We start from the raw sequence: 25,631 nt of genomic DNA, 5'->3' as shown, positions 1-25,631 counted from the left end.
CTTAGCCAAAATTAACCACTAATTTCCATAAAATATTATTTTTACCAAAAATTATCATAAATTATTATATAATAGAAATGACCAGAAATTAGTAGAACTAGCTTAGGGAAAAATAACCATTAATTTCCATAAAATATGATAAAATATATGAAGTTAGTATAACTTTGTAAAAATAACCATTAAATTCCAGAAATTAGTCGAACTTAGGATGATAATTACTTCAAATTATCAAATAATATGAAGAGTCCAAGTTTAAAATTATCAAAATCCATTTTAACGTTTTTTTATGTTGCCTCTCTTACACTTCGAACTTGATTTTATAGAATGAATCAAGAACTTGAATTTAACTCCATCTGAGCACAAGGCATTCTGTTACTTTATTAAAGAAACCAAATAGTTCGATCTATTTTTTATTCCATTTTGCCCCTCGAAGCAGGGCTCCCCCGCTAGTAATATATTAAATAAGTTATTATTATATATAATATGTTTTGTAGATTTATTATAATGGGATCTATTGGGTCAAACCTGATTATTCTGACAATCGATTAGGTCAAACCTGATTATAATTCGACTCTAAGTCTAAAATTACAGATCCCATCGGGTCGGTCGATTCCGCTCCGAGTACTGGACCCGACCCGAGTACTGATTATTCTTGTCAGATTAATTCCGGTTGTACTGGACCCGACCCGTTGACAGGCCTAATGCATGTAACACTACTACATTTAGACTGACACACCATCGTAATTCCCATTGTAAAGACATTGGGTGTATGAACTCATTTTTTATTCGGCTAATAGTTCTCCCGGTCCAACCGTCTGGTCTGATTGGAATCGCTGAAGTTCGTAAGAAAACGAGGAAGGAGGAAAATATGAAATTACCAACTTTCAAAGTTTCAATTTTCGATTTGTAGACCGAGCTTCAATTGTTCATTTCTTCAATTGCAAATCTTTTACAGAGCGTTTCCAATTTCTGGTGATTTGGGAATTGAGGACAAAAGGACATTTGCTATATCATCCAACCATTTCTCTTCTTCTATTTTCAGAGAAGTAAATCGATGAAGTGCAAAAGACTCCTATCTGTTCCGGTTTTATCAGTTCTTTTCTTGGTCGGTTTCATTTATTACACCACGGTTTTCGTTTTCATCGAAGATTGGTTGGGATTGAAAAGTCCTGTTGGTATCTTGAATGCGTTGATCTTCAGTTCTTTAGCTTTCATGTGGCTCGTCTCCTTTGCTGCTTGTGTTCTCATTGATCCAGGGCATGTTCCACCTACCTTTGTGCCCGATGTTGAAGACGGTGAAGCCTCGGATCAAGCTCTTAAGAAAAACGTAAGTTTTTTTATAGGAAATTCGTTAAAATGTCGAAGATTAATCGGTGCGCTTCTTTTTGGTCCATTTATGTTGTATTCTATTGTTCAGTTGTAGCTCAGTTATCGTTGTTTTATATGCTAATGACCAAGATCTATATGCTAAATTAAAACATGGAATGGGATGTCTTTTTTCCCTTTATTTTAAATGGTAAACGAGAGGATTAATTGAAGATATAAGAATAGGATCAATATTAGATAGTAAACTGAAAAATGGATTTATCGTTGAACGTAATTGTTTCATGGTACAGAGAAATGGCCTTATGAAGTTAGTGAATTAGAGAATATAATGTAATGAATTTAGGAATTGGTTATAAATTGAAACTAGGGTATTGTATTCTCTAGCCATCGTATCAATCATAAAATGTTAATCAAGATCGAGTGGAGTCAAATTGTAAACCTAGACTAAAGGAACTTTGACAACATCTTCTATGGGGTTTGATTGTGTCTAATGGTGGCTGAAGTGGATAAAATGTCCTCTCTAGTACCTGGAGTATAAAGGATGTAAGATGGGTTTTGTATCCATCACTTGGTTTTGCACGCTGTTGATTGTGATGTGGGGCTTAGAGTAGTATCTTGCTTGGGTGGGCTAATGGTAACTGGTAAGCTACTCCATTCAGCTCAGATTGAAAATAATTGTTAATGGTTTTCAATGGGATGCTAATTGCAGCAGTGTTCTTGAATCTCAGTGATAGAGGGGGTTAGGGTGGGGTGCAGTTTGGTAAGAGCTTAACTACATGCTTCCTGCACTTCGGTTGCATAGAGCATAACTTCAGTCATAAGATTTGTATCATGAGAACAATTGTGGTAGTAGAATAACCATAGATGGAGGGATACTGAAGAGTTTGGGTCAGAAAGCATCTTCAGTCTCAAGGATCTGATTTGCTCACTATTAGTTTCAGTTGGTCTCTTTAGAAGCAATTCCAATCTGTTGCAAATTAGATATCTTCCTGGTGTCTGTTAGAAGGTTGAAACACTCTTAACAAGTTTTATCAGGGCATTAGATCTATGTTTGGTCATTGCCCAATCAATATCTCAATGCATCATTACTCTGTTAAAGAAAAAAAAAGTATATTGGAGAACTAAAGGAGGCAAGTATATTTATAAGTTTCAGGCCTATAAAGAGTCTCCAGTTTATCATCCAAGTTGAAAATGTTGATAGGAGTGTTTCTTTCTTCAGGACAGAAAGTTGAAAATTTTAGTTAGATGGTAGAACAACACCCCTAGAGCCTGAAGAAATTTTGAGGGTTGGATATTAGAACAGTAGCATGAAGAAGTCTTTAGAAGAGAAGAGGTAAATTGATTCTAAAAATAAATGGACAGAAAAATACCTTTTTTTTCATATTATACTGAAAGGAAGGAAAATATTTTCTTTCCAATTTATTGAATTCTGGGATATACAATTATGACTAATGAAAGTGAGATTGAAAAGATGCTGATGATTATTTCTAAGGATCATGCTCATAAGGTAATGGAAGATCAAGTGTAAAAGGGACAGGAGTGGGTGCTCTTCCTTGAATAAAGTGCAAAGGTTAGAGAAGATACTTGAAGAAGAAGAAATTAAGACCATTGCAGGATGGTGAAACAAGATTCATGTTGCCAACATTATGCAGTTGGGATAAAATTTTGTTGAGTTGATTATCTCATTTAGAATATGGGTCCAGGCTTAGTTGACTTTTCCCCTTCAGAATTTTGTGCCCAATTGTAAATCTAAAATGGGTAGGGGTGTTTAATGTATTTTTGGACATTAAATGTATGGTGGTTACTGGTTAGCTGTGGCTAACTACCATCTTTTGGGGATTTCAGCTTCAGTTGTAATATTGTCATTGTATTTTGATAAAAAACAAAAAAGTATCATTTTAATAAAATATTTCTGTCATTTATAAAAAAAAGACTACAAATATGCAATAAAAAAGATATAGAGCATGTAGCACACATTTCCCTGCCTTTTAAATATGAAAAATGTAAGTTTGATGTGCTGTAAATATAAAAAAGGTAAGACAGATTTTGACTGTCCGATGTGATCATATTGTTTGTGCCAACTTCTTTACAACAATACCTCACATATTGGAAGAAGACCTAAAAAATTTCCTCTGTCACTCTTTCTTTTCATTTTTGTGCCTTTTTCAACTTCTCTACCTTCACCCCAACCACATGCTAGCATACCTACTTAAACTAATTGCCATACATATAACAAAGTAAAAGGCATTTACGTAATGGATTGTTGGCATACCTACTTAAACTAATTGCCATTGTTGGCATACTAGTTCTTAGTTGAATTACTCAACCTAGTTAATTCTAAATCATCTAGTCTACTGCATCATGGGTATTAAACAAATAGATAAGATACAGTTGATATGGTCCTCAAGTGACTGGCCAATTGACTAGTTGTTAAGTAATTTATGTTTTGAGAACATTGATACCTTAAGTCAAATACAATTCTGGATTTATGTTCAGTGAACATACCAACCATTCTGTATTGAAGATATTTCTGAAAAAATGTTTAGAAAGTCTACTCTTCTTACTATGTATATATAAACCTTTTATAAATTGGACAAACCTATATTATAGTTTGGTTAATTCACTAGACGGTAAACAGATATCAAAATGAAAACCTGATTTGATCCACTGGATGTCTAATTGGTACCTTTTTTGAAAGATGAACGATGAATATCCATTAAATGATAAAAAGGAATCCAAGAGAGAGCTTCCCTCAATATAAAGCAGACAACACAAACCACATGAGAACAGAAACAAGATCAACAAATAGAGCTATCATCCCACATAATTCTATCCCGATGATTATAAAAATGACTGAACTTAAAGCCCACAAGAAATTTGTTTGTTGGTTCTTGATCCACCTTAATCAAATGAGACTTGAATCAGATTTCGATTTGTCAACACCCTTGGCTGAATAGAGAAAAGAACAAAAATAATCTTGGAGGTGTCAAGAATAAATGACCCCCACCTCAAAGAGTCTCTTATATATTAAAAGATATGTACAATTACAAAATGCCCATATAGGGCTGAAAGAGAAAAAAGAATAAGATATATAAGTAATATACAACAGGGACTATACTAATAAGATACATTAAGTCATAGAATCTCTGCATTCCCCCTCAAACTGATGCCTAAACATAAGCATCAGTTTGTCTATAAGAAAGAGATGTTGAACTCTAGTCATAACCTTGGTGAAGATATCAGCAATTTGCATGTTCGAGGCTACATGAGGAAGTGATATAGACCCAGCAGTGAAAAGATCTCGGATAAGCAGTCCACCTCGATGTGATTGGTCCTTTCATGGAAGACAAGATTAGATGCAATCTTGATAGCACTCGTGTGGTCTGCATAGAGAGGAATAGGAGTAGGAAGTTGAATGTCAAGATCCATAAAGAGAAATCGTAACCAAACAATCTCACTGCAAACAAAAGACATTGCCTTATACTCTGCTTCAGTGGAAGATTTGGAGACTATTTGTTGTTTCTTACACTTCCAAGAGATGAGTGAATCACCCATAAAGATACACCACCCAGAAGTAGACCTATCAGCCCAATCTGCATCAGCATATGCTCTCAATTGAATAGGAGAGGAGGAGAAGAGCAGTCCTTGAGAAGTTGTGCCTCTAACATATCGAATGATGCGATGAACAATAGTCATATGAGGCTGACGAGGAGAAGAAACAAATTGACTAAAAACCTGAACAGCGTGAGAAATATCAGGCTGAGTCATAGTGAGATAAATGAGGGACCCCACAAGTTGGCGATACAAGGCAACATCAGGAAGCAATGGACCTTTAGATTTAGATAACTTAAGATTTAGCTTCATAGGTGTATCGACATGCTTTTCCTCATTAATATTGGCAAGCTTAACAAGGTCATAGGCATATTTCTGCTAACAAACAAAATACCCTTGATCACTATGATGAACTTCCAATCCTAGGAAATAGGTGAGAGGGCCCAAGTCCTTCATGTGAAAGGAATTATGAAGTAACAATTTCAATTCACGAATACCCTCAGCATCATTCCCAGTCAACATGTCATCAACATACAACAGGAGAATGGTAATACCTTGAGGCCGTCACCTAACAAAGAGAGAGTGATTAGAGAAACTTTGGCTATATCCAACAACAACTACAACATCTCAAAAGCGTTCAAACCATTCCCGAGGAGCCTATTTTAGACCATATAGAGATTTTTTTAGGTGACATACTAAAGAATAATCACTGCAGTATCCAGGAGGGGGCTTCATGTAGACCGTCTCCTTCAACTGACTATGAAGAAAGGCATTCTTCACATCAAGTTGACATATGGTCCAAGATTGGGCAGCAGACAAAGCTAAGAGAACACGGACAATGGTGATCTTTGCAACAGGAGCAAAGGTTTCTTCATAGTTGGTGCCATACTCCTGACTATATCCCTGGGCAACCAAACGAGTTTTGTATCGATCAAGAGATCCATAAGATTTCAGCTTAATGTTGTAAACCCAACGACTCCCAACAATGGAGGCATCTAGAGGAGTAGGCACAAGGTCCCAAGTGTCATTTTCATGCAAAGCATGAATCTCTGCATCCATGGATTCCTTCCTATGAGGGGCTACTATTGGCTTCCTGGTAGGAGCAAGGAATATCTGTGGAAGATAGAACAACAAACAAAGAGCTATGGTTTAAAGGGAAACCATAGTGGTCAGGAGGTCTAGATATACAAGTAGAACGACAAAGAGGAACAAAAGTATGAGGAGTATTTGAAGTAGAGGTATCACTTATAGGAGTAATGGTAAGATGATTATCTGAACCGAGAGGAAGGAGAGTCACAGGTGTAGGAGATGGAGGACGTAACCGCTTGCGAGAGAAGACGAGAAGGTCCTTCTCAACAGAAGGAGATGAAGCATCCTATGAATCAAAGTTTGGCAAAATAGAAACATATGGTGTAGACATTCTAGTAATTCCAACAACAAAAGAACTGTGCTCAAGGAAAACAACATTACGTGATATACGAATGCGACGAATAGAGGCATCATAACAAAGAAATCCTTTGTGGTCAAGATTGTAACCCACAAAGGCACACATGACAGACTGTGCAGACAATTTAGAACGCTCACGAGGGAGAAGATGAACAAAGCACACACACCCAAAAACGTGAAGCATAGATAAATCTGGAGAACGACCAAACAACTTCTGAAAGGGAGACATATTACCAAGAACAGAGGAAGGAATATAGTTGATCAAAAACACAGCTGCACTGGTTGCCTCTACCCAAAAAGGTGGAGTATGGGACTCTTGTAATAATGTCCTCACAATACTAAGGATATGTCCATTCTTGCGCTTGGCCACACCATTCTGCTAAGGAGTATCTGGACAACTTTGTTGCACTTGTATTCCATGATTCTTCAAATTGGACAAAAAAATCTCTATCAGTGTATTCTCCCTCTGAATCCAAACGAGCTTAAATGTTGGGAACACCTCTGACTTGTGGCGGAGAAAGTATATCCACGTGTACCTGGTACGATAATCAATGAATGACATAAAATATTTGTATCCAATACAAGTGACGGATGCAGTCCAGACATCACTATGTATAAGCTCAAAGGGAGAGGTAGCATGCTTAGACACGTAGGAAATGGTAAAGTACGACTCTTACTTAAACAACAGGAAACACAAGATGTATCAAAGGTCTATAAGGAAGGAACTCTATTCTTAATAAGGCCTGAATCAAACAAAACTTTTAATTTCTCAGCATGCATATGACCCAAACATTTATGCCATATGTCCCAAACATTATTTCTATGACTTAGAAAGGAACTAGAAGTGGAGGAACTGAAATAACTTGATGATGCTATTTTTTGAGGCTTCTCGAACTCCAATGCAAGTAGATGGCCCAACCTATGCTCCTTCCCTTTCACCTTCCCAGTGTTCCGGTCCTGAATCAAATATCCATTATGAGAAAAGGTAAGAATGTTTCATTCGTCAACTAATTGGCCAACGAAAATTAGATTTGTAGTGAGATTAGGAACAAAAAGGTCTTGGTAAGAGGGAAAGATGCAGTGGGTGAAAGCTTAAGAGACAGATCACTAATACCAATGATGTTTAATTTTTCACCATTGGCAGTAACTATATGTTTGTGATGGGTTTCAGTAAGGTTACTTGGTTGGTTAGGGTCGGCTCCTGTCATATGGTTGGTAGCTCCAGAGTCAATGATCCAAACATGAGAAGGAAAAGAACAATAACTGGAAAACTCATACTCACCAGGTAAGCCAATAGTAGAAAAGGCAAAAGAGATAGCAGGTGTTATCGGTTGTCGAATGTTTTCCTCAACCATAGATGCTAGAGAATCACTTTTAACAAAAGAATCACCACCAGTAGTAGATTTCTTACTCTCATGTGCTACAATAGCAGTGTCAATCCCATAGATTGATCCGTCCAATTTTATAGGAATTGTTAGAGTCAACTAAAGAGGGGTATTTTGGTCTTTTCCCCCAAGTAAAGTGTTAGCTGTATGTCTCCTCATATGCAGGGGCATTTTAGTCCTTGTAATTTTATTTTTTTGTAATGTTTAAGCTTGGTCGACTGGGTTAGACGAATAGTCTTCTCAGTTCAACACTATTCACCTTCTTCTTCCTCTTCTCTTCTTCTTCTTCTTCTCTTCTTTCTTCCTCTTTTCTCAGTTCGACTAAACAACATAAACATGGTATCAGAACGCCATTGACAACAGTCGATTACAGCTTCCTCAACTAATATTTCTCAATTCTTCTTCTTTTTTTCGTTTTTTTTTCCTGGTGCGAGAAATCTGGGGTAGAAGACTGCAACACAACCCAAATTCCTGCGGCAACCTCTAGGGTTTCAGAGGTTTGACTTCTAGTGACAAGGAAAGAGGACAACAGTCGAGTGGCTAGAAAAAAAGGGTTTTTTTTTTTTTTTTCGTGTAGACTGCTGTCACCATGGGTGTGACAACTGTGGTGGTCGAGTAGGTGCAGTCGTGGTGGTTTGAATCCTCTAATGAGCAGTTTCAAGAGGGATTCTTTGTGGTTTTAAATCTTCATGTTAGTAGTACAGTGGTGGTTGAAGTGACCAAATGTATGCTAAGGCCAGTACTTGGTGATTGCAAGTGTGCTTGTGTGGTAGCTAACAAACTGTAGTGCAGTGGTTGGAACTATTTTTTTTTTTTGTGTGTGACGGGCAGAACCGACTTTGTAGACTGAAATGGCTTCGATGGGAGATGGGAGTGGTGACCAGAAATCGAGTGTCATGATTTCCTCTGATTTTTTAAATGTCCAGATGACCTCCATCAAACTTAATGGTGAAAACTATGTTCCATTTGCCAAGTCGGTGGAGGTGTTTCTGAAGGCTAAGAAGAAAGTGAAACATGTACGGGTGGAGAAGCTTAGTGCTGAATCCTTGGGTTTTAGTGATTGGGAGCAAGAGGATGCTCAAATTATGACGTGGTTGTGGAATAGTATGGAGCCTAGAATCAGTGTTAATTTCATGTTTTTAGATACAACAAGGGATATATGGGAACATGCCAAGAAACTCTACTCTGGACAAGACAACACCACAAGGGTTTACTAGCTTTATTAGGAATACTTCAGTTTGCAGTAGGGAAACCAGACTCTTGAAGAATATTACGCCAGTATGAAGAATCTTTGGAATGAACTTAATGTCTATCATCCCTTAACACTGGACGTTAAGATTCAACAGCAACAAAGGGAACAACTAGATGTTACTCGGTTCCTGGTGGGACTAAAAGCAAAATATGAACCTGTCAGAGCACAGATATTGGGAGGATCTTCTCTCCCTACTCTAGAAGAGGTGTTTGCCTATCTCCGTAGGATATCTCTTACCTCCACAGAGTGTAACATACCTTTCGATAGATCAGCACTTGTTGGCACTCGAGGTGGTTCTTATGGACACAGAGGAGGTGGTAACCCTATGGGTGGTTGTGGTGGTGGAGGTCGTGATTCAGGGGGAGGCCGTGGAAGAGGAAGGGGGAGCACCACTAGAAAATGTACACATTGTGGGAGAGAAGGACACACAGTTAATTTCTGCTATGATTTGCATGGCCCACCATCAACATGGGCTAATCATGCAGTTGTTGGTGGTAGTGAAGTCAGTGATATTCAACCAGTTGATCCAACATCCTCTACAGTCACAACTACTTCTGGGAAGGAGATGATGAGTATTCCAAGAGGAGTATGAGAGGTTTCTTCAGGCCACCTCACATCAGAATACTGCCACTCTTGCTCATTCAGGTATAGCTTGCCTAGCATCCAAACCTTCACCTTGGATAATTGACTTTGGAGCCTCTGATCACATGACTAGGACTCCAGGTGTGTTTTCCTCCCTTTTTCCAACTTCTACATCGAATAATTTGACCCTTGCCAATGGATCTACTTCCCCCATCTATGGTGTTGGTAATGTTAACACAACATCTCTTTCTTTGACTTCTGTTTTATACGTTCCCAAGTTTCCTTTCAATCTTATGTCTAATAGTAAACTAACCAAATCCCTCAATTGTTCTATCACATTTTACCCTTCCTCTTGTGTTTTTCAGGATCTAACGACGGGGAAGAAGATTGGTGGAGGGCATGAAGCTGGTGGGTTATATTATCTTGACGGTGGTGAATCTACGGTTGCACTTCAAACCTCTTTGACTCTTCTTTAGTGGCATTGTAGACTCGACCATCCATCTCTTAAAGCTCTCAAGCTTCTTGTTCCGTCATTGAGTCGTGTTAGTATGGGAAATACCATCGGGTTTCCTTTAGTCCTAGAGTTCATAGTCGTATGTTGAGTCATTTTGATTTAGTTCATTCAGATGTGTGGGGTCCAATCAGAATTGAGTCTTATAATGGTTACAAATATTTTGTTATCTTTGTTGATGACTGTTCAAGAATGACATGGCTTTATTTAATGAAAAAAGAAGTGAATTATTTTCCATTTTCCAAAAGTTTCATGCTGAAGTGCATATACAATTTGGTGTTTCACTTAAAATTCTTCATTCTGACAATGGCAGAGAGTATTTTCTTTCTTCATTCTAGCAATACATGGAACAACATGGTATTATTCATTAGACATATTGTGCTCACACCCCTCAGCAAAATGGGGTGGCTGAGAGGAAGAACCGACATATACTTGAAACAACTCAGTCTCTCCTTCATCATATGAATGCTCCTAAACATTTTTGGAGTGATGCAGTCCTGACTGCTTGTTTTCTCATTAATCGCATGCCCTCATTTATTTTGAATGGTCGTTCTCCGTTCTCTATCTTATTTCCCACTCTGTCTCCATACCCTCTGACTCCCAAGATTTTCAGGTGTGTGTGCTTTGTTCAGAATCTTGGTCCTGGACTAGACAAGTTGGATGCTCGTTCCATTAAATGTATCTTCCTTGACTACTCTAGGACCCAGAAAGGGTATAAATGCTACAACCCTGTTACTGGAAAATCCTTTGTCTCATTAATCGCATGCCCTCATTTATTATGAATGGTCGTTCTCCGTTCTCTATCTTATTTCCCACTCTGTCTCCATACCCTCTGACTCCTAGGATCTTCAGGTGTGTGTGCTTTGTTCAGAATCTTGGTCCTGGACTAGACAAGTTGGATGCTCGTTCCATTAAATGTATCTTCCTTGACTACTCTAGGACCCAGAAAGGGTATAAATGCTACAACCCTGTTACTCGAAAATCCTTTGTGTCCTGATGTTACATTTTTCGAATCGGTGCCATACTTCTCTCCTTCTGATATCCCTTCTTCTCCTATAGAGGTTCCTCTTCCTCTTCCAGTTGATAATTCCATCTTGGTGGTTCCCATTATGCCTGAGTCTACACCTTCCCCAATGCAGGAGTGTCCTGAAAGACCACCAATTCGTTAAGTGTATACTCATCGGCAGAGGCCAGCACCTCCACCACCTTCTACTCTGGCGGCTGATCCAGCTCTTTCCACAACTGAATTGCCTTCTGACCTTGACCTTCCTATTGCAGTGTGGAAAGGTAAATGTAGTTGCACACTACATCCTATATCCAATTATGTTTCTGTATCTCACATTTCTGCTTCCCATCGTGAGTTTATTACCTTGTTATCCTCTATATCCATACCTAAGGATGTTCAGGAGGCTCTTACCTCACCAGGTTGGCGAAAAACTATGGAAGAACTCTCTGCTCTTCATCACAATCATACATGGGAACTCACCAATCTTCCCCCAGGTAAACATGTTGTTGGTTGTAAGTGGGTGTATACTGTTAAGTATCTACCAGATGGGAGAGAGGAATGGCTGAAAGCCCGTTTAGTTGCAAAAGGGTACTCTCAACTTTATGGTGTAGACTATGTCGAAACCTTTTCTCTAGTTGCAAAGATTGGCTCAGTACGTGTGTTGATTTCCTTATCTGCACTGTATATTGGCCTCTCTTTCAGCTTGATATAAAAATGCCTTTCTTCATGGTGATCTTCTAGAGGAAGTGTACATGGCGCAACCACCAGGGTTTTGTTGCTTAGGGGGAGGATGGTAAGGTGTGTAAGCTCAAGAAGGCGATCTATGGGCTCAAACAGTCTCCCCGTACTTGGTTTGGAAAATTCAGTGAAGTGGTGAAGGAGTTTGGAATGAGACAATGTCAAGTTGACCATTCAGTATTTAGCTATGACTCTGTAGCCGGGAAGATCTTGCTGGTAGTGTATGTGGATGACATAGTCATAACTGGTAGTGATAGAGTTGGGATTGATAGATTGAAGACATTCCTACAAAATCACTTTCAAACAAAAGATTTTGGGAAGTTGAAGTATTTTCTGGGTATAGAAGTTGCTAGATCAAAGGAAGGCATCAACCTCTGTCAGCGGAAATATGTTCTTGACCTGTTGGAAGAAACGGGGTTGTTAGGTGCTAAACCAGCTGAAACTCCCATGGAACTAAATGTGAAGTTGGGAAGTGACACAGGTGAATTGTTTGATAATCCTGGAAGGTATAGAAGGCTAGTGGGAAAACTGAACTATCTAACTATCACTAGGCCTGACATCTCTTTTGCCGTCAGTGTGGTAAGCTAGTTCATGCAGAATCCTCGGGTGCCTCACTGGGATGTAGTTCTTAGAATTGTGCGGTATTTGAAAGGGGCCCCAGGTCATGGGTTACTATACAAGCCAGGAGGTGATCTTGAAGTAGTTGGATACACCGATGTAGACTGGGCTGGCTCTGTATCAGGCAAGAGATCCACTACAGGTTATTGCACCTTTCTAGGAGGAAATCTAGTGACTTGGAAGAGCAAGAAGCAGGCTATTGTAGCAAGGAGTAGTGTAGAAGCAAAATACAGGGCCATGGCACATACATGTGAGCTAGTATGGTTGAAGAATCTATTGCAGGAAATCGGGTTTTCAATAAGCAAACCCATGAAGCTATACTGTAACAATCAGGTTGCAATTCACATCTCATCCAACCTAGTTTTTCATGAGAGAACTAAACACATAGAGGTAGATTGCCACTTTGTAAGGGAAAAGGTCATCAATGGTGAGATAAGTACTAAGCATGTGAGAACAGGTGATCAATGGGTAGATCTATTCACAAAAGGGTTGAGTTCGGGAAGAGTGAGCTATATATGTAACAAGCTGGGATTATATGATATATACCCTCTAGTTTGAGGGGGAGTGTTAGAGTCGACTAAAGAGGGGTATTTTGGTCTTTTCCCCTAAGTGTTAGCTGTATGTCTCCTCATATGCAGGGCATTTTAGTCCTTTTAACTTTATTTTTAGTCCTTTTAACTTTAGTCCTTGTAGGAGTGCCAAAACTTCTGCTCTAAGAGAGTTCCCCAGTCCTATAGGGCCAGAATAAAGGGCCAGGACATTTCCTCCCCCATCTCTGAAGACACCCCTAATTCCAGAGGGGCCTGGATTACCTATAGAACTGCCAGCAAAGTTTAACTTAACATCCAAAGATAACGGGGGCGACTAGTCCTCTTGAATAGCTAAAGAGGGGCAGGAAGAAGCTGCTAGCGCACTCCACCCTCTAATTAAGTCATCTACAGAGAAGTCCTTGAACAGATCTAGTGATTTCACCCAATGTATGATCTTGATGGTGATCCCTTCTATGACTTCATGTGCTGATTTTTCTTTCCCTTGAAAGATTCTATTATTTCTCTCTTCCCACACTGCCCAAACAACTGCTGCCCTCGTTGCTCTCCACATTTCCTCTTTTATTTGACTGATGAAAAAAGCTAGATTCAAAAAGATTCACCACTCTTGTAGGAGGAACCCACCTACACCCAAAGAGAGAGGAAAACCAATCCCAAATAAGAGTAACAAAAGGACAAGATTTTAGTAGATGATTTACTGTCTCACCACTCTTCAAGCAAAGGCTACAAACATGAGGGGATAAGAACCAATTCAGTCTTTTTTTCTGAAGCAAGTCCAAAGTGTTGATTTTCTGAAGCAAGTCCAGATCTAGGGTTATAGGTTGATTGAGTCAGCCAATTGAGAGAAAACTGTGATTTACCAACATATCAGGCGTCTTTTCCAAGAACAAAGAGGTACCTTGTGCTGATCGAAACAGTCCTTAGAAAACTCCAAACCAGAAATTGAGTGTAGGGTTAAAAAGAGCTTGAGAGAACCCTTCAATCTGGAGAGAAAATCCTAAATCGTAGGCTAGTATAGAAGGCTTGAACTCCAAAGCTGTTGCAGTCTAAAAAAGGAAACTGTACAGTATTGCTGCCCCAAGAAGAAGATCAGAACTCCTTCAAAGACTTCACCAAATCAGATACTGTTTGTAGGGAGAATAGATCAGGTCTAGGCGACACCAGATCTGAAGTTTGGCCTTGAACCAATGCCTCCCAAGAGAGATCTAATAAAATCTCTCCTGCTGGTTGCACAAAGTAGACTGAACAGAAAAGGTTTGATCAAAACAGCCCTGATACGACAGGATTACTGCTTCTAGTGATGTTCAAGAGAGAGAAAAAGTAGATCAGAGAGCAACCTGCTTTGATACCATGTCAACACCCTTGGCTAAATAGAGAAAAGAACAAAAATAATCTTAGAGGTGTCAAAAATGAATGACCTCCACCTCAAAGAGTCTCTTATATATTAAAAGATATGTACAACTACAAGAATGCCCATATAGGGCTGAAAGAGAAAAAGAATAAGATATATAAGTAATATACAGCAGGGATTATACTAATAAGATACATCAAGTCACAGAATCTCCACTGGATTAACTTCCAATTGGTCAGTAATCCTACATTGTATATTTCTCAAATAGATTTCCTCCTGGATGCCAAGTTTTCCCACCTCTTCAATGAAATGCCTTGAACTCCAAGGGCCATTGGTACCATCATACATCCAACAAAAAGCAACCCACAAATCCCCAGAATTCAATCCTTTGGGAACATAGCAGATGCTTAACAAGTTAATCAAGAATTTGTGACTTTTGAATTTGTCCCTTGAAGGAATCATGGACAACATAATTGAAATTCAATGCTTTCTATTTGTGGTAAACAGCAGAGGATATCTCATTAAGGTTGAAAGTAATGAGTAAACAGACATCTAGACATCTAGGTCTTGGGATATCCTAATCCACTAGGTTATAACATAAACAGGACCTAGATTATCTTGAGATTTTCTATACTTGACACCTAGCCAATCACAAGTGCCTAGTCATTTCTTGGTAGGAATTTTCTATGGAAATAAGCCATAAGCACCATAAATAAATGAGGATTATTGCAAATAATTATCAAAATGTCTGTGACTGTATAAACTGTCATGCTGATTATGATTTTAGTTGCACCATATACCTTATAAGGTTTCAAATTTGTATAGTTTATCCAGTAACATGTCTGTCAAAGTTTGCATGAGACAACTTTTCAATTCCAAGTTTACATGTTACTTAACAGGGTGTACGATCAAGATATTGTGACAAGTGTTGCATTTACAAGCCCCCCAGAGCTCATCATTGCCGGGTCTGCAGAAGTTGTATTCTGAAGATGGTAGGTACATGGACTGTGTGTGGTGTAGGCATATCGAGTTTAAGTTCTAGGGCCGTGATGTATATTTTGGTTGTTCATTCTTCTCTTCAGACAATACAGGTAAGTTTCAAAAACTCAAATGTTGGATGCAGGATCATCACTGTCTGTGGGTAAACAACTGTGTTGGCTATTCAAATTATAAGGCCTTTGTCAACCTTGTCATATATGCAGCCATGGGCTGCATCTATTCCATGGTACGTTATCAATTTGTTCTTGTTATAAATTTTATCAAATCAAACATGAAAATGTGAGTAAAATTTTGTTGGCATGTTTTAGGTCATCATTTTAAATGCAGCGCTTAAAAAGGACTGGAAATATGGTGAAAGTTTTCCTCTCAAGATTTTCTATGTAAGTTACCTAGCAGTAGCCATATGAGCAAAAGGTTTTTGAATTTTTGTCTGAACACATGGGTCTAGGTTTATGCATTTCTCTCTCTCTCTTTCTCTCTCTCTCTCTCTTTCTCTCTCTCTCTCTCTTTCTCTCTCTCTCTCTCTCACTCACTCACTCACTCACTCACTCACTCACTCACTCACTCACTCACTCACTTGTTTGCTCACACACACATAGACACAATGTCTGGGGGAGTCAACACCAAACCCCACATCAAATCCCACTTTCATCAATCATCATTACTTACTAGTAACAATTGACCACTGAGCTTCCCTATCAAAAGGCAAAAAAATAATAATAATAACTCACAGGTATATACCATAATTTCTATTTGGACTAAAGAGACCTTCAACTGTTTGTACAAAATTTTTAACACGTTGCAGCTAAGGTGGTGTTGAAACATATATTGTTACATCACTCTCTTTCCATGTGATCTGTTACAACTTGAAGGGGCTTGAAGAGTTATGGGATAGTGTTTTCAACCCATCGTTGATCCATCCAGTCAAACCATATGAACTGTCACTTGGTCACAATTCTGGGTCCGGTTTTCCTAAAACTTGAGGTTTGACCAAAAACTGTTGACTTGGTCAAAACCCATTTGACCTGGTCACCAGGTCATAGGTTACACACTAAAATGTATTGAAAACTTCTAGAGGCCAGAACTCTGCACTTGGTTGTCCGATTGGGTTGATCTTTATATTGATTTTGAGTAACTTCTCAAGATCTATACATTCCAAGGTGCCTTGCCCTGCTCTTTTTTCCAAAAGACGCCTTTTCTAGCTTCAAATCCTAATTTTTAGCATTTTTTATTAATAAAAAATTAAAAACTGAAATAACAATAATATAAATTAGACATAAAATAATACATATATTACATGTGGAATGTAATTATATATTATTTAGATGATACAATATGTATTTATAGTTATATATATATATAATGCTGACATGTCACAGTCTGATCCATCTGACTTGAACGGTCAAACTGGTGACCAGTGACTCAGAGGCAAAATGGTTCAGCCTTTGGATTGATTTTTAAAACACTGCTATGGGCAGACCAAAAGGGACATGGGTTATAGTGAGAAATGATTTAAGGTCCCATGATTTAACAATGGCTATGGCATTGAACAGAATGGATGGGAGGAGGAACAGGATTCATGTAGTTGACCCCATATAGTTGGGAAAAAGCTTAGATGTTGACTCTCTTTCCATGTGAAAATTCAGTCCAAATATTTCTTAATTGGATGACAAAAATATTTTAACCTTTAAAAAATTTGAGAGAATAAGGCTGGGTTTGGGGATTGCAGTCTAGTTGTATTTGGATAATCCTGTGGAAGTGGGTAACTTACCCACAGAATGCTTAATAAATTTACCTTTACTGATAAAAAAAAAAAATTGAGAGAATAAGTCCAAGTCCTATTATTTATATGGGAAAATTATAGTTCATTCAGTGGTTTACAATTACATGAATATGGATGTGGATCCTGTGCGGAAAAGGAAACAAAAACATCATAATCTCAGTTTCTAAGTCTTCATACAAGTCACGTGCATAATTCTTGCCTGTGCCAAGATAATAAATCTGATTTGTTCTCAGGGTTCCAGCAATTTCACCATTGTCCCCAAGCATCCAGAATCAACTTTAAGTCTGTAAAGGGATCAGGTTTGGATAGGTTTGAGTATATCCAACTCTGATCCTATCACTAAGAATGCAAAACCTTTTAGTTGAATGCACAAAAATGCAAGTCAGAAAAAATAGTCCTGTGGAGAACTAAAGATCCATTATTCTAAACAAGGAATAGGAGAAAGATCATACAAATTCCTCCGTTCTACTCTGAATGAGTATGCATTTTCCAGTCTCATGATTGTTGCATAAAAGAAAAACTCTATACATTCAAAAGCCTCTATTCTTTAAATGATCCATGGTTAAAATACCACTAATAGCCACAAGAAAGAGTACCCCATATCTGCTCTTCTGTTTATTTGTGTGAAAGAGGCAATGGCCAGGCTGATAGGTCAAGTTTTATAGGAGGATATGTTGACAACTTTGGAGTAAAGGAGGGGGCTTCCAAGGCGGGTTTGCTTTAGTTTGTTGATGACACCACTTTCATTATTGGTGCCTCCCAAACTTTGCTGAAGTACTTTGGGTGAAAATTTTAATTGGTGAATTGGATTATTCAATTGACGACCCAATGTCCCTTTACTATGACAACAAGGTGGCCATTAACATTGCCGCTTGATAAAGTTCAGACCTGTAATGTTCTAAGGTTCGAAATAGTAAGGAGAGAGAAATAATGGTGAAAGAGTAGAAGAAAGAGAAGAGAAGAGAAGAGAAGAGGAGAAGAAGAGAAAAGGTCTGGTTCGAACATGAGACATCTCTCTAGTTGGCCAATTTTATTTATAGTTTTCTAAAACAATGCACAATGACTATTGTGCCCCCACTTAAGTGTGGGACACATCACTTAACTTAGGATCTACTTGTAACTACATCAAGCATGTAAAACAATGTAAATTGACTATACTACCCCTCTACAACCGACTCTAACACTCCTCCTCAAGCTGGTGAGTATATGTCATATAGTCCCAGCTTGTTACATATGTAATCCACTCTTCCCCGACTCAACCCTTTGGTAAACAAATCTGCCCATTGATTTCCTGTGTTCACATATATTGTACTTATCACTCCACTAAGCACCTCTTTTACAAAGTGACAATCAACTTTTATATGCTTTGTTCTTTCATGAAACACATGATTAGAAGAAATATGAAACACAACTTGGTTATCATAATACAACTTCATAGGAATGTTAATCAAGTACCCCATTTCCTCTAAGAGATGCTTCAACCACACTAGTTCACATGTTGTGTGTGCCATGGCTCTATATTCAACTTCTGCACTGCTTTTTGCTACCACTATCTGCGTCTTACTCTTCCATGTCACCAAATTGCCCCAAGAAACGTGCAATACCCTATAGTGGACCTTCTGTTAGATATGGAACCGACCTAGTTAGCATCAGTGTATCCCTCTATCTCAAGACTTCCTCCATTTTTATATAACAAGCCATGACTTGGAGCTCCCTTCAAGTACACCATATAATTCTTAGAACCGCATCCCAATGTGGGATTTGGGGATTCTACATAAACTGGCTCACTACACTAACTACAAATGAAATATCAGGCCAAGTGGTTAGGTAGTTCAACTTACCTACCAATCTCCTATACCTTTCAAGATCTTCAAACTCCTCACCTGCATCACTACTTAACTTGACATTCGGTTACATGGGTGTTTCAGCTGGTTTGACACCTAACAACCCTGTCTCCTCTAGCAAATCAAGAACATATTTCCTCTGACACAAATTAATACCATGCTTAGACCTCACTACCTCTATCCTTAAGAAGTATCTTAATTTGCCAAGGTCCTTTGTCTGGAAGTGATCATGCAAGAAAGTTTCAACCTATCAATCCCTAACCTATCACTTACAATTATAACAATATTATCTACATATACCACCAATAAAATCTTTCTAGCACTAGGCTCATAGTTGAATACAGAATGGTCGACCTAACACTGTTTCATGCCAAATTCCTTCACCACTTCACTGAATCTTCCATACCCTGCACGGGGAGACTATTTAAGCTCATAAATAACCTTCTTAAGTCTATACACCTTACCATCCTCTCCCTGAGCAACAAACCCTGGTTGCTTCATATACACTTCCTCAAGGAGGTCACCATGTAAAAGGGCATTCTTGATGTCAAGCTGAAACAAAGGCCAATCATACATAGCAACAAGGGAGATCAAAATACGAATGGAGCCAATCTTGGCAACTGGGGAGGTGTCTGTGTAATCTATACCATACATTGTGAATAACCTTTGGCAACCAACCGAGCTTTTAACCTCTCAACACTCCCATCAGGTAAAAACTTAACAGTGTACACCCACTTACAACCTACAACATGCTTACCAGGTGGAAGAGTGGTGAGGTCCCATGTATGATTATGAAATAGAGCCGAGAGTTCTTCTTCCATTGCTTGGCGCCACGCAGAAAAGTAAGGGCTTCCTAGACATCCTTAAGAACAGAAACAAAGGATAACATAAAAATAAACTAACGATGGGAAGTAGAAAAGTGAGATACGAAAACATAATTAGAAATGGGATGAAGAGTGGAACTGCATTTACCTTTTCCACAAAGCAATAGGGAGATCAAGGTTAGAAATAGGGGGTGGGGCTGGGTTGGGAACATTTGTCGGATCTGTTGACGGTGACGAAGCTAGAGGAGGAGCTGGTACATGACAATGCGTATACACTCGTTGGATGGGTGGTCGTTCAACAAGAAGTTGCACTAGAAGCAAAGACTTGGTCACAACTGGAACAAGAGGAATGGGGTCCTCAATGGGAACATGAAGGGGAGGTGGAGGAAGAGAAGAGACACCCGACCTAGAGAAAAATGGAATGGACTCAAAGAACGTTACATCAGGGCACACAAAAGAACGCTGGGAACTGGGCTTATAACACTTATACCCTTTATAAGTCCTAGAATAGCCAAGAAAGATACACTTAGTGGATCGAGCATCTAACTTGTCCATCCTAGGACCAAGATTATGGACAAAACAAACACCTAAAAACCCTGGGGGGAAGAGGAAAATGAGACAAAATAGGAAACAAAACAGAGAATGGGGAATGGCCTTCAAGGATAGACATGGGCATGTGGTCAATAAGGAAACAAGATGTAAGCATAGCATCGCTCCCAAAGTGTTTAGGAACATTCATATGGTGCAAAAGGGACCAAGCAGTTTCCAAAAGGTGGCGGTTCTTTCTCTCAGCCACCCCATTTTGCTAAGGGGTGTAGGTACATGAGGTTTGATGGATAATGCCATGTTCTTCCAAATATTCCTAAAATGGTGTGTAAAAATACTCTCGGCCATTATCAAAACGAAGAATCTTAATGTGCACCAAATTGATTGTGAATCTCAACATAAAAATTTTGAAAAATGGAAAACAATTCACTCATTTCTTTCATAAGGTAAAGCCATGTCATCCTTGAATAATCATCAACAAAAATTACAAAGTACTTGTAACCATTATATGACATTATTCTATTTGGACCCCAAATGTCCGAATGGACTAAAGAAAAATGACTCAATATATGACTATCAACCCTAGGACTAAAGGGAACATGATGATGTTTCCCAAACTAACATGACTCACAATCCAAAGTAGAAAGACAACTCAACGATAGAAAAAGTAACTTAAGTACTTTGAGGGATGGATGGCCAAGCTTGCAGTGCCACTAAATAGGAGAAAGAGATGTCCTTGAAGGGTTGTTGTCGAACCACCTCCATCAAGGTAATACAGTCCACTAGCTTCATGCCCTCCACTAAGCTTCATCCCCGTCTTGAGATCCTAAAATACACAAGAAGGGTAAAAAGTGATAGAGCAATTAAGAGACTTGGTCAATTTACTAACAAACATAAGGTTAAAGGGAAACTTGGGAACATACAAAACCTGGGACAGGGATAAGGAATCTATGTCAACATTACCAACACCACATATGGAATATGTGGAATCATTAGCAAGAGTAATAGAGTGTGATGTGGGTGACTTTGAGAAAGGGAGGAAAACACACCTAGAGTTCCAGTCATATGATCAGAAGTTCCATAATCGATAATCCAATGGGAAGGTTTGTATGCCAGACAAGCCATACCTGAGTGTGGAAGGGTAGTCGTGTTCTACTGAGATGTATCCTGAATGAACTGCTCATATTCATCACGTGGGACACAAATCATCTCCTTTCCGGAGGCATCTGTAGATGTAGAGGGTATTTGATCATTTTGTTGAGTTTCCTATCTCAAACCACCACCAGTAACCATTGCATGATTTGCCTAGGTTGACGGTGGGCCATATAGATTATAACAAAAGTTGATGGTATGTCCCTCCATACCACAATGTGTACACCTCCTCTGACCATACGTCCTCTACCACGGGCTACCCCTGAATCTCGACTTCCAATACGACCACCACCACAACCATATATGGGTCCACCACCACCACCATGACCAAGCTGAACTTCTCAAGTTCCTCCTCTACCTCCACAGCCTCCCCCTCTTGCTACTGCCAACGCAGACCTATCTGATATAGTGGAGTTCTCCGTAGGTCCAACCACGATCCTTCGGAGACGAGTGTAATCATTCATGGAGAGAGAGACGAGAGAGAGAAAAAGAAAAACCTATTTTGGCTGCTGCCAGTTCATTATTTATATTAACTTAATATAAAAAGAATGAAAATTACAAGTATGCCCCTGGCGGCACTCCCTAGAAACAAACTAATAAGAAAGAAAGAAAATAACTAACTGACATCTTAAGAGGACAACCCACACAACACTCCCCCTCAAGTTGGGTTGAATATGTCTATCATGCCCAGCTTGTCACATAACTCATTGTGCCACGAGTATGGAAGTCCTTTTGTGAGGACATCAGCGAGTTATTCCTTGGAGTTGACATAAGGGATGCACATTTCCCTTTTTTCCAATTTTTCCCTTATGAAGTGTTTGTCCATCTCAATGTGCTTGGTCCTCTCATGTAGGACAGGGTTGTTGGCGATGTTTATGGCTGTCTTGTTGTCACAATAAAGAGACATAGGATTATGAACAACAACTCCAAGCTCCCCTAGAAGATTTTTTAGCCAAAGGACTTCAGCCACCCCATGTGCCATAGCTCTATATTCAGCTTTAGCACTTGACCTTGCTACCACACTTTGTTTCTTGCTTTTCCAGGTCACTAGGTTTCCTCCCACAAATGTGCAATACCCACTCATGGACTTTCTATCATCCACAGCACCTGCCCAATCAGCATCTGTAAAGACTTCCACCTTTAGGTGATTATGTTTACTGAATAGTAGACCTATTCCGGGATACTTTTTCAAGTATCTAAGAACTCTCTCTGTTGCCTCCATGTGTGATTTCTTAGGAGAGTGCATGAATTGGCTTAGAACCCCAACTTAATAGGCAATGTCTAGATGGGTCATGGACAAATAAATCAGCTTTCCCACTAACCTTTGGAATTGTTTCACATCTTTTAGAGGTTCACCATCACAGTCACCCAACTTGTGGTCAACATCCATGGGAGTATCTGCTGGCCTTGCACCTAATTTGCCTGTGTCCTGTAATAGATCAAGGGTGTATTTCCTTTGAGAAATGAAGATACCCTTTTTTGAGAGGGCGACTTCAATTCCAAGGAAATACTTCAGGGGACCTAAATCTTTCACTTCAAATTTAGATGCAAGGAATTGTTTCAATTTTTGTATTTGTGAACTCCAACTTCCTGTAATGATGATATCATCCACATACACTATCAATACAACAACATGTTCCTGACATCTTTTCACAAAGAGTGTATGATCAGACTGACATTGTTTGAAGCCCACCTGCTGAACTGCCATGTGAAACTTAATGAACCAAGCTTCGGGAGATTGTTTTAAACCATAAAGAGACTTTATCAGTTTGCACACCTTATTTTCACTTCCCTTGGCACAGAATCCAGGGGATTGAACCATGTATACTTCCTCCTCTAAGTCACCATTAAAAAAAGCATTCTTTATGTCCAGTTGATGCAATTCCCAGTCAAAATTAACAGCTAATGACAGGAGAACCCTAATTGAGTTCATCTTAGCTACTGGAGCAAAAGTCTCATCATAGTCAACCTCGCACACTTGAGTGTATCCTTTGGCTACTAATCTTGCTTTGTACCTTTCAACTGTTCCATCTGCCTTGTGTTTAACTGTAAACACCCACTTACACCCCACGGGGTCTTTCCCCTTTGGAAGATCCACCAATTCCCAAGTTTGATTTTTATGAAGAGCATTAATCTCTTCCTTCATGGCATCTGTCCATTTGGGGCATTTTAAGGCTTCTACAACATTTCTGGGAACAGGGATGTAATCAACTGCGGATAGAAAGGCTCGGTATGAGGGGGAAATGTGATCATAGGAGACAAACTGGGTAATGGGGTGTTTGGTAGTGCATGACCTGACTCGCTTTCTTTGAGCAATAGGAATGTCAAGGTCATCCACAGTAGGAGTAGGGGTATCAATAGGTGCAACATGGATTGGACTTACCTCCTAGGAGTCTAATGGTGTCGGTTGCTCAACATCTCTATCACATTGCTGATCTCTACGACGTGTACGTTGGAAGACACGAAATGGAGCAAGGTTCGGAATAGAAGGAAGAGAGACTTGGCGGACCTGAACCTGCTTCTCCTCTTCCACACTACTACTCTCCCCCTGAGGAGAAGTAGGGAAGAATGGCTTAGACTCAAAGAATGACACATCCAGACACAAAAAACTTATGACTAACGGGATCAAAGCACCAATACCCTTTTTGAGAGGAGGGATACCCCAGAAAGATACAAGGAATGGACCGAGGGTCTAACTTACCTCGAGACGGAGACAAATCATGGACAAAGGCACGACAACCAAAAACTCTCATGGGAATGGAAAATAAAGGGGACTGAGGGAACAACAACTGATGAGGGGCCATGTAGTTCAGCACTTTGGAGGGCATGCGATTGATGACGCAACTGCAAGTATAACATCCATCCAAAACCTTTTTGGAGCATTCATGTGTAACATCATCCCGCAAGCTACCTCAAAGAGGTGTCTATTTTTTCTTTCTGCAACACCATTTTGTTGTGGTGTTTTGGCGCATGAGCTCCTATGAATAGATTCGTGGGAGGCAAAGAACTCATTGAGCTCACCGTGGAAGTATTCTTTTGCATTGTCGGATTGGAAGATATGTATTTCAACATGGAATTGCGTAAATACCATCATCTGGAAGTCTTTCACAATCTTTGGAACTTCGTCTCTACTACGCATAGGGAATACCCATGTATAGCGAGAGTAGTCATCGATTAATGTGATAAAAGTACTTTATCCGCCCTCAGAGATTACAGTAGTAGGCCCCCATACATCAGAATACACAACATGAAAAGGAACACTTGATCTTTTATTATTTGAGTGAAAAGTTGTTCTACATTGTTTGCTCAACTGACACGTTTGACATTGGAACTCTGACACTGAACATGACTTAAATAAAACCGAAAACAAAGACTTTACTATTTCAAAAGAAACATGACCTAACCGACTATGCCACAAAAAAAAAATTGACTCTTATTTGACTGACTATGTGACTCTGAGGATGACACCGAGAGAACAGCTTTGTTGTCGAGAATGTAGAGACCATCCACTAGGCTCCCTCTACCAACCGTCCTCCCAGAAGTTAGGTCCTAAAAAACACATAAGCCAGGAAAAAATGTTACACTACAGTTTAAAGAGCTTGTGATACTACTAATTTAAAGCAAATTTATAGGAAGTTGAGGGACATGCAATACACAATTCAGGTTAAGGCCATGGGGAAGAGATATTGATCCTTGGCCTGCAATGGAGGAGAATGAGCCATCTGCAAGCCTCACTTTATCCCTTCCTAACAAAAGGCTATAAGTTTGAAACAAGTTCGACTTACCGGTCATGTGGTTAGAGGCCTCTGAGTCAATGATCCAAGGGGAACCAGTGGGAGTGACATGGAATGCAGAAGCCGTATTACCTGATGTAAATGCAAATGAAGTAGGAGTACCAGTGACTGAGCTATCCATCTGTCGCAAAGCCCTACCATAAGACTCCAAGTGGTCTCTGAAGGAATTCATTATATCTTCCTTGGGGTCAGAATTATTAAGGTGGTCCCGGGTAGTACCGGTAACCTGAGTATCTTGGGTTGCCACATGTGTTGTGTTCATCTTCTTCTAACCTTGCCCTTTACCCTGTTCTTGGTTCTTTACTGCCCACTTGGGTTTCCCGTGAATGTCCCAACATGTGTCATGTATATGCCGTGAGCGCCGACAGTGGGTA

General features: G+C 39.4%; 1 protein-coding gene across 1 annotated transcript in view; it reads left to right on the top strand.

The window, feature by feature from the left end:
• The first annotated feature begins 787 nt into the window (after positions 1-787).
• The window catches only part of LOC104586342 (putative protein S-acyltransferase 15), a 49,628-nt gene continuing 24,784 nt past the window's right edge, over positions 788-25,631 (top strand). Inside the window, exons 1-4 of the mRNA XM_010243534.3 lie at positions 788-1,327; positions 15,215-15,307; positions 15,439-15,540; positions 15,623-15,694. Coding sequence (XP_010241836.1) covers positions 1,055-1,327; positions 15,215-15,307; positions 15,439-15,540; positions 15,623-15,694 — 540 coding nt within the window. The 5' untranslated portion in view covers positions 788-1,054. The remainder of the gene's footprint in view (positions 1,328-15,214; positions 15,308-15,438; positions 15,541-15,622; positions 15,695-25,631) is intronic.

The sequence above is a fragment of the Nelumbo nucifera genome, chromosome 2, assembly GCF_055504915.1.
Source record: "Nelumbo nucifera cultivar China Antique chromosome 2, China Antique-T2T, whole genome shotgun sequence".
Lineage (NCBI taxonomy): Eukaryota > Viridiplantae > Streptophyta > Magnoliopsida > Proteales > Nelumbonaceae > Nelumbo > Nelumbo nucifera.
Note: the sequence above shows the minus strand (reverse complement) of the source record. Positions and strands in the feature narration are given on the sequence as shown.